The sequence below is a fragment of the Sarcophilus harrisii genome, chromosome 4 (genome assembly GCF_902635505.1).
Source record: "Sarcophilus harrisii chromosome 4, mSarHar1.11, whole genome shotgun sequence".
In the NCBI taxonomy this organism is placed as follows: Eukaryota; Metazoa; Chordata; class Mammalia; order Dasyuromorphia; family Dasyuridae; genus Sarcophilus; species Sarcophilus harrisii.
Genome location: NC_045429.1, coordinates 136,454,746 through 136,469,726, shown reverse-complemented (window position 1 = coordinate 136,469,726; position 14,981 = coordinate 136,454,746). Strand labels below are relative to the sequence as shown.

The 14,981-nt window shown below is 35.8% G+C and overlaps 1 protein-coding gene across 1 annotated transcript in view; it reads right to left on the bottom strand.

Moving 5' to 3' along the window:
* Positions 1–13,416, bottom strand: part of TFB1M (transcription factor B1, mitochondrial) — a 64,250-nt gene extending 50,834 nt beyond the window's left edge. The window contains exons 1-4 of the mRNA XM_031937586.1: positions 13,223–13,416; positions 9,285–9,436; positions 2,382–2,490; positions 24–175 (exon numbers count right to left, since the gene is read on the bottom strand). Of these exons, the coding sequence (XP_031793446.1) occupies positions 24–175; positions 2,382–2,490; positions 9,285–9,436; positions 13,223–13,355 (546 nt within the window). The 5' untranslated portion in view covers positions 13,356–13,416. The remainder of the gene's footprint in view (positions 1–23; positions 176–2,381; positions 2,491–9,284; positions 9,437–13,222) is intronic.
* Between the last annotated feature and the right edge of the window lie 1,565 nt (positions 13,417–14,981).

Here is a 14,981-nt window from a genome sequence, read left to right as displayed (position 1 = left end):
AGCCTATACAAATAAAAGATTACCTCAGCCACTTCTTTCTGAAAGGTCAAAGTCATCTGTGTTCTGCCATAAACAAAAGGTCCATTTCTTTCAGAAATATTTTCAAGCCACTTAATAATTAGTGGAGTAGACACACTAAAAGGCAAGTTACCAATAATATACACACTTGGAGGATCTGTGGGAATCAAGAGAAAAGTCTAAGATTATTTTATCAATATATTATGAACACATTTTAAGTATAAATTAAGCCTGGGTAATTATTGTGCTAACATAAAGCATCATGAAAAGACGGTTTTGAATTGAAACAAAAACAAAAACAAAAACACTTGACCAAAAATTTTCATTGCAAAACCAAAGGCCAATGGTTAAAATTAAATGCTAAATTCTTGCATATGGCTTTACAATGACCCCAAAACACGGAGGAAAAAATATAAAATACATATTAAGAAGTTTAACAATAATAAAGTCTGATAAAATTTTTTGTTTACAAGTAATTATGTTTTTAATGTTCCCAAACTACTATACAATTTAGTTTTTTTTCTTTTAAACAAACTTTTATCTTGAAAGCAATTATAACAGTATTAGTAAAATTCAAATAACTATGTTAAACAATACAGCAATAGTCATTTATTTCAACCTATACTAGTCACTCTATGCCTCGATTCTTTCATCTACATTTAAATGAATATCATCCAGCTATATAATTTTTTTTTATTATAGCTTTTTATTTACAAGTTATATGCATGGGTAATTTTACAGTATTGACAAATGCCAAATCTTTTGTTCCAATTTTTCCCCTCCTTCTCCCAACCCCCTCCCCCAGATGGCAGGTTGACCAATACGTGTTAAATATGTTAAAGTATAAATTAAATACAATATAAGTATACCTGTCCAAACGGTTATTTTGCTGTACAAAAAGAATCGGACTTTGAAATAGTGTACTATTAGCCTGTGAAGGAAATCCAAAATGCAGGTGGACAAAAATAGAGGGATTGGGAATTCTATGTAGTGGTTCATAGTCAATTTCCAGAGTTCTTTTGCTGGATGTAGCTGGTTCAGTTCATTACTGCTCTATTGGAACTGATTTGGTTCATCTCATTGTTGAAGACAGCCACATCCATCAGAATTGATCATCATGCAGTATTGTTGTTGAAGTGTAAAATGATCTCCTGGTCCTGCTCATTTCATTCAGCATCAGTTCATATAAGTCTCTCCAGGCCTTTCTGAAATCATCCTTCTGGTCATTTCTTACCAAACAATAATATTCCATAATATTCATATACCACAATTTATTCAGCCATTCTCCAATTGATGGGCATCCACTCAGTTTCCAGTTTCTGGCCACTACAAAGAGACCTTCCACAAACATTCTTGCACATTCAGGTCCCTTTCCCATCTTTATGATCTCTTTGGGATATAAGCCCAGTAGTAACACTGCTGGATTAAAGCGTATGCACAGTTTGATAGCTTTTTGAGCATAGTTCCTAATTGCTCTCCAGAATGGCTGGATGTATTCAAAATTCCACCAACTATGTATTAATGTCCCTGTTTTCCCACATCCCCTCCAACCTTCTACATTATCTTTTCCTGTCATTCTAGCCAGTCTGACAGATGTGTAGTGGTATTTCAGAGTTGTCTTAATTTGCATTTCTCTGATTAATAATGACTTGGAGCATCTTTTCATATGGCTAGAAATAGTTTCAATTTCTTCATCTGAAAATTGTCTGTTCATATCCTTTGACCATTTATCAGTTGGAGAATGGCTTGATTTCTTATAAATTAGAGTCAATTCACTATATATTTTAGAAATGAGGCCTTTATCAGAACCTTTGACTGTAAAAATGTTTTCCCAGTTTATTGCTTCCCTTCTAACCTTGTCTGTATTAGTTTTGTTTGTACAAAAACTTTTCAATTTGATATAATCAAATTTTTCTATTTTGTGATCAATTATGATCTCTAGTTCTTGTTTGGTCATAAATTCCTTCCTCTTCCTAGCTATATAATTTTTATGTAGCTATATAATGAGGACAGGAACACAGGAAAAACTGTTACTTAAGCTTATTAAATCATTTGTTTCCCCCACCCTCCAAAAACTGAGGGGAGACAGATATTTTTAAACATTCTTCAATACTTTTATAATATCAGAGATATGTGGCTTATATCACTTTGGGAGGGGAATAAAAATTCAAATATACAAAACAAAATTTTGAACATATGAAGTAAAAAAATTTCAACAAAGAAAAAATGGTTAGTTTTTATAAGAAAATCATAACACATTTTCTTATTTTCAGTAGTTTAATTCAAGTGATTTTTAAAAGATTTGTTCAGAGAAATAATGAAATAAACATTTAAAAATAAATGTAAATCACAAAAACACTTACCATCTTCCCACTTTTTTTTAAGGTGTTCTGGAAAAGCCTTTTCTACTTTAAATGTCAACACATCACCATGAACAATTCTCAGTTTTCCAGGTGCTGCATCAGATAGCATCTATTTTATGAAAACCAAATAAAATTCATTATTTCATTCCTGGTGCTATAGAAAAATCTATACATTTTCAATCTCAAACTTATGTGGGAATAAATCAACCTCATGAAGTCATATAAATTCCTCATTCAAATCTGTTATAGCCTCACATTATATAAAACTTAAGAGGCATACTTAAATACCTTTAAAACATTTAAAAATTATTTTCAAACCTAAAAAACAGTGTAATAATGACTTACTTTTGTTCTGAACAGTGTTATTTACTGGAATACACACACACACACACACACACACACACACACACACACACACACACACATATTTCTGCATGCTTTATCCAACTCAACAAGTATTTATAAAATGTCACCTCTGTGTTAAAGACTGTTTTAAGCACTGGGGATACAAAGATGACTAAAACACAATTCCTGGCATCTTGGGCTTTACAAATTTCAGTAATATTTTTGAAGGAAATAAAATGAAAGTCTTTTTGTTTTGTTTTGTTGAGGTAATTAGGGTTAAATAACTTGCCTAGGGTTACACAGCTAGTAAAAATGTGTTAAAATTTCTGAGGCCAGATTTGAACTTAGGAAGATGAGTTTTCCTGATTTCACAACTGGCTCCAGGGTCAGTGCTCTATCCACTGCAACATCAAATGCTCCATAAAATGAAATTTTGAAGGAAATAAAATGAATAGAAAAGGAGAGAAAGAAAACTAATAAAGATTTTACTTTAAGTGGTGATATTGTGATTATCACTAAATTTATTAATAATTCAACTCAAGAAACATTAGGTACCTATTCTACATAAAGCACTAAATTAGGTGGGGGAAATTTCAAAAGAAATAGTCAATTCTGGGATATTATACATATAAGATAAACTATAACACAAAATAATTCACGGTAATTGTACAAAAGCTACAGTGTTATATAATGCTTGATGGGGATTATATAGTTACATAATTATATATATAACAATTATACATTATATGATCACATACTTTATGTACATATAATTACATTATATTGAGATGTTATATTATTGTATTACATATAATTATATACGTTAGTGTTATATGATGCTTGATTAAGGAATCAAGGAAAACTTCAAGAAAAAGATTATCATCTGAACTGAGATTTAAAGATTTCCACAGAGATTTACATGAACTGATGTTAAGCAAAGTGAGTAGAACCAAAAGAACATTATACATACAACAAGATTATGTGACGATCAACTGTGATGGACTTGGCTCTTTTCAACAATGAGGTAATTCAGGCCAATTCCAATAGACCTGTGTTGGAGAGAGCCATCTGCATCTTGAGAGAGGGTTATGGGGACTGATTATAGATCATAACATAATATTTTCACCTGTTGTTGCTGTTGTTTGTTTGCTAGCTTTTTTTCTCATTTGTTTTTCTTTTTGATATGGTTTTTCTTGGGCAGCATGATAAATGTGGAAATTTGTTTAGAAGAACTGCACATGTTTAACTTATATTGGATGACTTGCTGTCTAGGGAAGGAAGGAGGAAGAGAGAGGGAAAAAATATGGAAAACAAGATTTTGAAAGGGTGAATATTGAAAATTATCTTTGCATGTATTTTGAAAAATAAAAAGCTATTGTAATTTTTTTAATTAGGGGGAAAAAAAGATTTCTATGGGTAGAAGGGGAAAATATTACAGGCTCAGGGGAAAAGCATGATGAAAGCCTTAGGGAAAAGCGTGATAGGGAGAACACAGGGTTGCTGAATAGTCCAAGGTGGCTAGAACATAGGTTCCATGGTTAGAGGGCCAGTGGTGCCAAATCATGAAGGGCTTCCAATGCTAGTCTAAGGAATTTCAAGCTTTTCAGGTTAAGCAATAAGAAGCCATTAACAGAATCTGATCTGAGAAGTAACGAACAACACAAATTATAATTTTAACTCTCTACTGGGCTCATATCCCAAAGAGATCTTAAAGGAGGGAAAAGGACCCACGTGTGCAAAAATGTTTGTAGCAGCCCTTTGTTTAGTGGCAAAGAGCTGGTAACTGAATGGATGCCCATCAATTGGAGAATGGCTGAATAAGTTGTGGTATATGAATGCTATGGAATATTACTGTTATATAAGAAACAATGGGCAGGTCGATTTCAGAAAAACACAAAAAGTCTTATTTGAGATGATGCTAAGTGAAGTGAGTATAATCAAGAGAACATTCTATACAGCAACAACAAGATTATGTGACAATCAATTATTAAGGACATGGCTCTTTTCAATGAGATGATTCAGGACAATTCCAATAGACTTGTGATGAAGTGAGCCATCTGCATCCAGAAAGAGGAATGTGGGGTTTGAATATGGATCACAACACAGGTAATCTCACAACACAGATGTAATCTCACCTTTTTTGTAATTTTTTTTCCTCATTTTTTTCCTTTTTTGATCTTTTCTTGTGCAGCATGATAAATGTGAAAATATATATAGAAGAACTGTACATGTTCAACATCTATTGGATAATCTGTTGTCTAAAAGAGGGGGTTGGGAAAGGGAGAAAAATTTGGAACACAAGGTTTTGTGGGGATGAATGTTGAAACTATTTTTACACGTATTTGGAAAAACAAAATACTACTGAGAAAAAAAAGAAAAGAGAGTATCAAGGGGGATACAGCAATCAACAGCATCGATGCCTGAAGTCAATAGTATTCTATTATATTTATATACCACAATTAGTTCTATCATTCTTCAATCACTATGTACCTATTATTCTATTTCCAACATTTTTGATGTCACAATGAATGAGATCATTAATATTTATGAAACCTCTCTTGCTGTCAAGATTTCCTCGGGATATCTGCTCAGCAGTAAATTCTCTGTGTCAAAGAATAGGAATAGTTTAGTAACTTTTCTTACACAATTCTAATTGTCTCCAGAAAAGTTGGATGAATTTATAGCTTCCTAAACAGTGGGTTAGATTGCCTGTCTTTCCTTCCACAGTCCATATAATATTGATTTTTATCTTTCATCATCTTTGGTGATTTGATGGTATTGCCATAAGAAAGTAAACTATATTCATGAAATTTTTTTTGGAAGAGTGAGCTGCTGAGCTCATTTGCTTTTCATCCTATCTAATATATTCCACTGACCTATTTTTTTCTACTTTAACTATCAACTTTAAATATTTTGATGCTGCTGCTTCATTATATAGCTGAAGCTACAAGGTACCCCTTCATTTCCAACCTTTTAAAATAATTATTATTTCGCTTGAGAGTCTAGATAATTTTTTTTCTAAAATGATTTTATTATTTTGTTTAGTAACATACAATTACTCCTTAGTAATCTGTTTGCTATGGTAAAAAAAAAAAATCTATAAATTAATTTGGGTATAATTACTTTAATTGTATATTTGTGGTCCAACCATGATAATATCTCTATTCCTTTAACAAATATTCTCTATTTTCTTGATTTCTATAGTCTTTATAAATCATACATAAACTCTTTTTCAGACTAATCACCAATTATCATATGTATTTTATAATTTTTTTAAAGAGATTTTTCTATCATTTCCTCATTTTTTTCAGTACTGAATAAAAATAATGGTGTTTTTCTTCCACTTTGTTTTATGTATTGCATTTTTGCATATAGGCAACATTATAACTATAATTTGTAGGGAAGGTAATGATATGCATATAACATGTTCATTATTAGTAGCTCTCTACACTGGTAAAATTACAGAGAAGGAGGAGAAAAAGGAAGAAGAGAAGGAGGGACGGAAAAAGAGAAATGGTTTAGAAGGGAGGAGAAAGAAGGAAAGACAGGAGAGAAAAAGAACGAAGGAAAAAAGGAAGGGATGGAAGGAGGAAGAAAAGAAAGAAGAAGGGATTACTACTTAACTAGAGCTATTAATTGCCCCAATTAAGTTTCTTCCCTGTTCTCTAGAGTTTTTAAAGTAAACCATAATGCCAAATGCAAATAGGAATAATTGTTTATCATCTTTACTATTATTTATAGTTTTAATTTCTCTTTTACTGCTATAGGCTTTCTTATTTTAATTAAATTCTATTAATATTTATTAAGTATTCACAAAGTATATGACATAATTAGATGCTAAGAGGCTAGCACTAGAAAACGTAGAGAAAACTAAGTTTTTACGTTTGAAAATCACATGACTTAGCTCACTTAAAATAGAAAAAAATATGTGTATATTTGCACACCATTTTTGGAGAAAGAGATTAATTTGGAAACAAATTTAAATGTGATACACCTCTTGCCTAGTAAAGAAATGTATTACATAGGAAGCAGGAAACTATGAATTTCAAGGGCATTGCCTTATATTTCACTATTTGGAATATCACATACATGTTTAAGAAATTGTCTGCGTAGAATAGAAAGAACAATGCACACGGATTTAAGAGATCTGGACTTGTGCTAAACATTGTAGAATATGGAACTCCACATGCAGCAAATAAGTACTGGATACATTAGATCTACTGCATTTTTTTGTTCTTGGGCCTGTATATGTATTAATGAAGACGTTAGCTATTATGTAATCTTTTTAAGAATTGGTAAACCCAAACTGCCAAGTCTTTTTCATATAAGAGTTAGATCTTGCTATCAGTACAACAGCAACCCTTTTGCTACACAGTAATTGGCCCTGACCCCCAACATCCCAGCCACCATGTCAAGGGAACTGAGTTGGCAATGATTTTGGCACCACTTATGGAGTCATCTAACATGGGGAAATGAGGATCACTGCTAATGATTGAGGAAACAGGACTGCCTCAAACTACACTGCCTCCGCTGACAGAATTGTTTAACTGGTGGTGCTACAAAGAATGAAATTACAGTAAGTCTTTGTTGCAAATGTCTAACTGGTCACAGATCTGATGAGGAAGCTGTCAAACATGGCACACTGGTCTCTCATGGTGGTGAATGATGCAGGCAGGACTAAGGCCCAAGTGAAGGGGAGACCAAAAGTTTCTGTCCAGAAGACGTATTGACCAAGATAAAAAGAAATTGCTGAGCTTACCTTGGGAAGACTGTCACAAATGCTGCTGTACCTATACTAGCCTACTTCAAGGATTCCCAATGTCAGGTCACAAAGGATGCTGGGACTATTTGTCTCAATGCACTCTGAATCATCAGGGAACAACTGCTATTGCCATTGCTTTGGCTTAGACAAAAAGCTGGTGCTAAGAGAAATGTACTGATCTTTGACCTCGTAGGAGATCCTTTCAATGTCTCCCTTCTTACCATTAAAGACGGCATCTCTAGAGTCAAGTCCACAGCTGGGGACATTCACCAGAGCGGTGAGGATTTTGCCAACAGATGGTCCATCATTTCATTTCCGAGTCCAAACAAAAGCCCAAGAAGCACAGTAATGGAAACAAGAAGGCTGCCCACCATTTGTGCACCATTGACAAGTGGTGTCAAAGTGGTGACAAGTGGCCCCAAAGATGCCAAACTAGATAAACCAAAACTTCAGGACTGTCTTGGTGGATAGTTCCACTCATCATCCTGCAGGACTTGTTTTATAGCAAGCAGCTCTACAAGACATCAGCCCTGATGAGGCTATTGCCTGTGCTGCTTCTTAAATCCAAGAATATGTAGGACTTGCTGCTGTCCTTGGAACTGAAACTACTGACTAGGTCCTAACAGTTCAATCCAACTATCCCTACTAAGCAAACTTTACCAGCCACTAAGACAACCGGCCTGGCCTGCTTCTGTTTATGAAGGTGAGCAATCAGCGACAAAGGATAACAACCTGCTTGGCTAGTCTGAGCCCCAGGAATCCCCTTCCTCCCTCTGTTCCTCAGAACTAGGCGACATTTGGCATCCATGTAAACGGCAGCTCAATGTTTCTGTTGTGGATAAGATGAACAACAAGAATGACAAAGATTGTCTGAGCAAAGGAGAAATGGAGCATATGGTTCAGGAAGCTGAGAAATACAAAGGTGAAGAGGAGAAGCAGGGAGACAGAATGTCTCCCAAGAATTTTCTTGAACTTTATGAGGGCTACTGTAGAGGATGAGAAACTTCAAGGCAAACTTGGTGATGAAAAAAACAGAAGATTCTTGACAAATGTAATAAAATAATCAACTAAGGAGATAAGAACCAGACTACTAAGAAGGAAGAACATAAGGAGCACTTGCAGAAAGAACTGGAAATTTCCATACTTGTAGTAAGCTATATCAGAGCTCTGAGGGGCATGCCAGGAGGCACGACTAGGGGATGTCCAGGGATAGAGCAGCCCACCTGGAGGTGCTTCTTCCAGCCCACCACTGAAGAGGCTGACTAAATGTATCAGAATAAAGAACATTTCACACAGCTTTCCAAAAACTAAGAGACCTAAATTTTTAAATAAGACAGTAGTTTAAAAGTACAATTTTAAGCTACTGTGTAAATTTTGTCATTCTGAATACTTGAATATGTACAGATGGGAGAAAAATGAATAATATTGTACTTTATCAATACTGTAAACAAATGGAAATACAAATCTTGTCTTAGAGAATAAAATATATTTAAAATTGGCCCCACAAAAAAGTCAACTATCCCCTAATCTTATAAATGTACAAAATTAAAATGTAATATAAAAAAGCCTGACCAGTAATTAAGGATGTTAGTTCTAAATTATGTTCAAATTGACAAAAAAATCACATGCAACTCCCTAAAACTACTCCCTTATTTTAGTAAATGAAAACAATCACATAAAGAGTGCCTATTTCTGATCAACTGAGTTTACCTAAAATAATCTGCCTGCTTAGCTTCTGTGCCTAAAGCTTAAAATTAAATGTTTGCCCATCAAAATAAACAGCTTAAGTTTCTCACCTGTAACCCAGGAACAAACCGAGTGTCCTTTTCAACCACAAGAAGATCAGCTACTTCAGCATTAAGAATAGATCTGGTAATGCCACCTGGCCCAGGGCCTACTTCATAAACATGAGCATTTTTTAGATTGCCAGCCTTTCGTATAATCTTATCTAGGGGGAAAAAAAAAATTAAGTATGTATGTATGTATCTTGTAAAATACTAATCTTGGAAATGAATTTATAAGTGAAATGAGCATGCAAACACCCATCAATCATTTTCACATGAATAATGACTAGCATTTCTATAGTATTTTAAGGTTTGCATTTTTTTTAGTTTTATTTATATTAATTAATTATATTTAAATTTATATTAATTAATATTATTTATATTCATTTGAACGTCACAACAGTATGAGGTAGGTGTCATTATTACTACCCCCATTTTATGCATGAGTAAACTGAGGCTAAGAAAGGTTAAATAATTTGCCCACTGTCATACAGCTGGTAAGCATTTGGATAATACTCAAAATCAGTTCTTTCTGACTCCAGGTCTAGCATTATATCCTGTAGAGGGTCGGTACTCTGGAGAAGTAAGTTTGAAACAAGGTGTTAACTCAGTGGAATTGATGAGATGATGGTTCTCTAGTATGTATATATATATATACCTAGTACTTAACATGGTGATGTAATAGTTCTTTGGTTCACACATCATCAGTATGCTGTAATGATGTAGTTGTAATAAGGTATTTAAGGGCTGAGAAGGATTGGATATAAGACATTCCATTTTTGACCAGCCTCTTGGTGGCTGTCCTGCCTCCCTCACTCTTCCACTAAGATCAAGGCCTCAGGCTGATCCTAAGATCCTATAGAAAGCTAGCCTGAACATTACAATATTCACTACTCCATCTATTTGATAATTTTAAAATAAATACCTCTACTAAACAACATATAATGAGCACACAATATTTATCTTTAGTTGCTGTTCAGTTAATATAATCCTTTAAAAACCTGTAATAATGTAACTGTAATGGTTGAAAAGTTTTGAATTTGGGGACTGTTTCTTTCCTTTCTTTGTTCATTAATTAAAAAAAAAAAAAAAAAAAAAAAAAAAAAGGCAGCAGCCTCCAGAAAGACTACTTTTCTGAAAACTCTTAGAAACCTCCATGGTCAATATACACACATACTCGCTTTCTCTGTCTCTGAAAATGGTCAATGATCTTTTGCATTAGCTAATCCTCAATATTTTCTATAAAAATGGAGAATCAGAAGAGCCTAGGTAAGCACACATTCCTCCCTAAAAAAACCCTTGGCTATATCTTGTGTTACTGAGCTGTCATGGAAGAAAGATGACAAAGGATCCTGGAAAAGTGAGAGAGAGTTAGTGAAGTTGAGTTTAGGAGCAGCTTCACCATAGGACCATTGTTGATATGTTTCCTCCATCCCCTATCCAACCAGCATCAGCCTGAAAACAAATGCATCAGAAGTTTAATGATACACCACAGTTGTATCCCTTCTCTTCTCTATTTTGCAGGTGATTTGACAAGAGTCTAGTAGTACTTTTTGCCTGTGTATGAAAGGGAAGAGTGAATTTCAAACTGCTCAAGATCTATCCTTTCCTTCTTTTCTTGCATCCTAAAGGTGTTTCTTAAGCCATGTATAGCCAGTGAGGTGAAAGGTGGGGTGAGATGGGGAGGAGTGATTCCAAACTACCCTCTCCCATCCCAGGAGTCTCTTAAGCCAGTCATTAAATTCAAATAGAAATGGCTCTCTGATGAGTGAATTGTAAGAAAAACACAAATTACTATTAGGTTATATTGTATTTTATTTATTTTGTTAGTTATTGTTATCATTATTTTATTTATTATATTTGTCATATTGTTATTATTATTTTGTTAGTTATTATGTTTGTTATTTTGTTAATCATTTCCCAATACCATTTTAATATGGTTTAGGCCACATTTGGGAATTTTTCCCATTTCAATGAATGTGACACCTCTGTCTTAAGCTATCCCTTGTTTGAATTAAAACATATTAAAAACAAAAGCCTACTGCTTTAAGCAATTACTGATAGGTCTGATCCTTTTATGAAACCTTTCATAAATCCAAAAGGTTCAAAAGACTGACCAGAATAGCAATTTATATTAATAAATATATCATTATAAGATTTTACTATAACATTATACTATATAGTATCCTATATATTATTCTCCTTGATTCTCAGGTGGTAACCTCAACTTCCAATCATGATAATATCAGGACAATTTCTCCATGCTTCAAAACTTTTTCATCTGTCTTTTTTTTTTTTTTAATATTTTTTATTATTATTTTTTTAATGTCTTTTCCTTCATCAAGAATGGTCTTTTTGCCCAGACTAATTCCCTTCTTTTTACTTTCTCTATCAATCACCTGCCCTGTCTCTTGTATCTGCAATTTCTCTATTTCCTTCCCCTCCAACTATAAACAAGATCAGGTTTTCTTTTATACCTGAGGAGGAGAAGGGAGGCAGGAAAGAGGGAGAGAAGAGCTATGTGCATGCAGTTTCCTTTTCCTTACCCTTCAGGCCACTTTGTTCTCTTTTCTTGCCAAATTTTTCCCTATTTCCAGTTCTCTCACTGTCAACTACCTTTTCAAATCCTTGTAGAACCCAGTTTCTATCTTCACCAATAAATTCAAATTGCTCTCCTTATTAATGACTAAATCACCAAATACAAGGACCTTTTTGCAGCAGGGAAAAAAAATCTGCCTTTACCTTTACCTGTTAGGACTTTGAGAAATTACAAAATACATAAAACATATTAAACACATTAAAAAAAAAAAAACAAACAACCTTAACATTTCCTTTATAGATGATAACACAATAACAATTGCAATTTTTTTGCGAAAAAGAAGCAGAATGAATTAAAAGGAGATATAATCATTTGCTGAAAGAGTGAACTGAAGAATAAAACACAAAAACAACTATCTGAAAGAGAAGAATTCTAAGATAACATAAAAAATTTACGTAGGTCAGGCTCAAGAGGTTCCAGACTCCCCCGTGGAATGCTCCATCCACTGCCTGAACTGAACTGAACTAAATGAAATAAACACGCTCATTGATCAAAACACAGAAGTGACTCTTATGTAGGGTAGCTGTGAGCAGAGTCAGGTCTGCAGTCAGGAGACTCTTCACGAATTCAATGCGGCCCTCGACCCTTCCTAGCTCTGTGACCCTGGACAAATCATCTAACTCTGCTTGCCTCAGATCCTCATCTGTAAAATGAGCCGGAGAAGGGAATAACGGCAAACTCCTCCGCTACCTCCCACAAGCCTGACACGACTCAACACGAAAGATTAATTTAATCCAAGGGGTGATTCTCTACCACACGGCACTTGGATGGAAGTTCGGATCTGCGAGATAGAACCTGCTTATGTGGCAGAGATACATCCAATCCGATAAACGTTTACTAAGCACCTACTACGTGCCGGGGGATGGCCAAAGACACGCGCTCATTTTCACATGGAATTGGGGGGAAATGAAATATTTATTAAAAGTTTAAATCCTCGGGATTGCCACAGCTTTCTTCCCAGAGTTCCCTGCCCCACTGCTGAAAAAGCTTACGGAATGAGTGACTTCAGAACCTCGCTCCCAAGCATTTGCAAACTTTAAAAACCCACAAGGCTTTTTTCTAGACCAAGCGCAGCTCTGAGAACATTTAAGTTCACACATATCGTTAGGTCAGCGCTGCGCGTGTAACAGAAATAGAGCCAGCCTGAAGGAGCCGCAGCTTCCCCCGCGGGAAAGGGGCTGGCCCGAGAGCGCATGCCCCGCGGCCCGAGAGCGCATGCCCCGCTCCCCATGGCGCGTACACGCCTCTAAAGTCCGCGCGCACGCCCTCAGACGCACGGCATCCCCCGGCCCTTTCCTGTACCCCTCGGACCACGGGGAGGAAGCTCCGGAAGCGTCAGGGCTTTATCCACCTGTCAGTCTCAAGTCCAGGAGGAAGTTCTGGGAGAGTTGTTTCTGGGCTCGGAGTCCGAAAAGTTTAATGATCTCTCCAATCGTGGGCAATGGCGGGAGGCGGAAAACAGCTTGCTTTACGTGGGCCCCCATGAATCCGGCGCAAGCTGCTCCTCACATGGGCCTGGGCAAGGGACCACCCCTCTCGGATGCCGTCTCCGATTGGGTGCCGCCGCCGGAAGTTGCCAAAAATCGGAACAGGAAAGCCCGCCTCCCGACGTAAACGTCGCCTCCGTGACGCCAAGTTCCCGGGGAATGCCCTTTCCCCAGTCCTTTGGGAATCCTGGAGCAGCTGCAGCTAGCGATTGGCTTCTGCTCTCTGCTTTCCGCTGCTTCCTCCACAGCAGCCAATCATCTTCCCTTTGAATAAATCTGCCTCGGTGCCCGGGCTCCAAGAACTAGAGCAGTTTTCAATGTTTGTGCACGCCACCTACTGTGTGCAAGCTCTTAACGAGCACCTATCATGCGCCAGCCTCTGGTTTTAAACAGCATAACAGATGTGTTGTTTGATGATTGAATAATAGAGAAGCAAAATAAAGCTCCAGTTGGCAGGTTGTTATTAACAAGCATTCCTTTCAGCTAAAAACACTTTTCCTAAGTATCAGAGAGACTTTCTAGATAAAGTGACCGTTGAATTAAGGTGAAAAACACTTTTCCTAAATATCAGAGAGACTTTCTAGATAAAGTGACCATTGAATTAAGGTTAAAGACACTTTTCCTAAATATCCCCAAAGAGATCATAAAGGGAAAGGGACCTGTATGTGCACGAATGTTTGTGACAGCCCTTTTTGTAGTGTCTAGAAACTGGAAACTGAGTGGATGCCCATCAGTTGGAGAATGGCTGAATAAATTGTGGTATATGAATATTATGGAATATTACTGTTCTGTAAGAAATGACCAACAGGATGATTTCAGAAAGGCCTGGAGAGACTTACATGAACTGATGCTGAGTGAAATGAGCAGGACCAGGAGATCATTATATACTTCAACAACAATACTATATGATGACCAGTTCTGATGGATCTGGCCATCCTCAGCAATGAGATCAACCAAATCATTTCCAATGGAGCAGTAATGAACTGAACCAGCTACGCCCAGAGAAAGAACTCTGGGAGATGACTAAAAATCATTACATTGAATTCCCAATCCCTATATTTATGCACACCTGCATTTTTAATTTCCTTCACAAGCTAATTGTACAATTTCAGAGTCTGATTCTTTTTGTACAGCAAAATAATGTTTTGGTCATGTATACTTATTGTGTATCTAATTTATATTTTAATATATTTAACATCTACTGGTCATCCTGCCATCTGGGGGAGGGGGTGGAGGGGAAGGAGGTGAAAAATTGGAACAAGAGGTTTGGCAATTGTTAATGCTGTAAAGTTACCCATGCATATAACCTGTAAATAAAAGGCCATTAAAAAAGAAAAAAAAAATGTCTGAATACCCAGAGGGGAAAAAAAAAAAAAACACTTTTCCTAAATATCAGAGAGATTTTCTAGATAAAGTGACCGTTGAATTAAGGTTAAAAACACTTTTCCTAAATATAAGAGAGACTTTCTAGATAAAGTGACCGTTGAATTAAGGTGAAAAACACTTTTCCTAAATATCAGAGAGACTTTCTAGATAAAGTGACCGTTGAATTAAGGTGAAAAACACTTTTCCTAAATATCAGAGAGACTTTCTAGATAAAGTGACCGTTAAATTAAGGTTAAA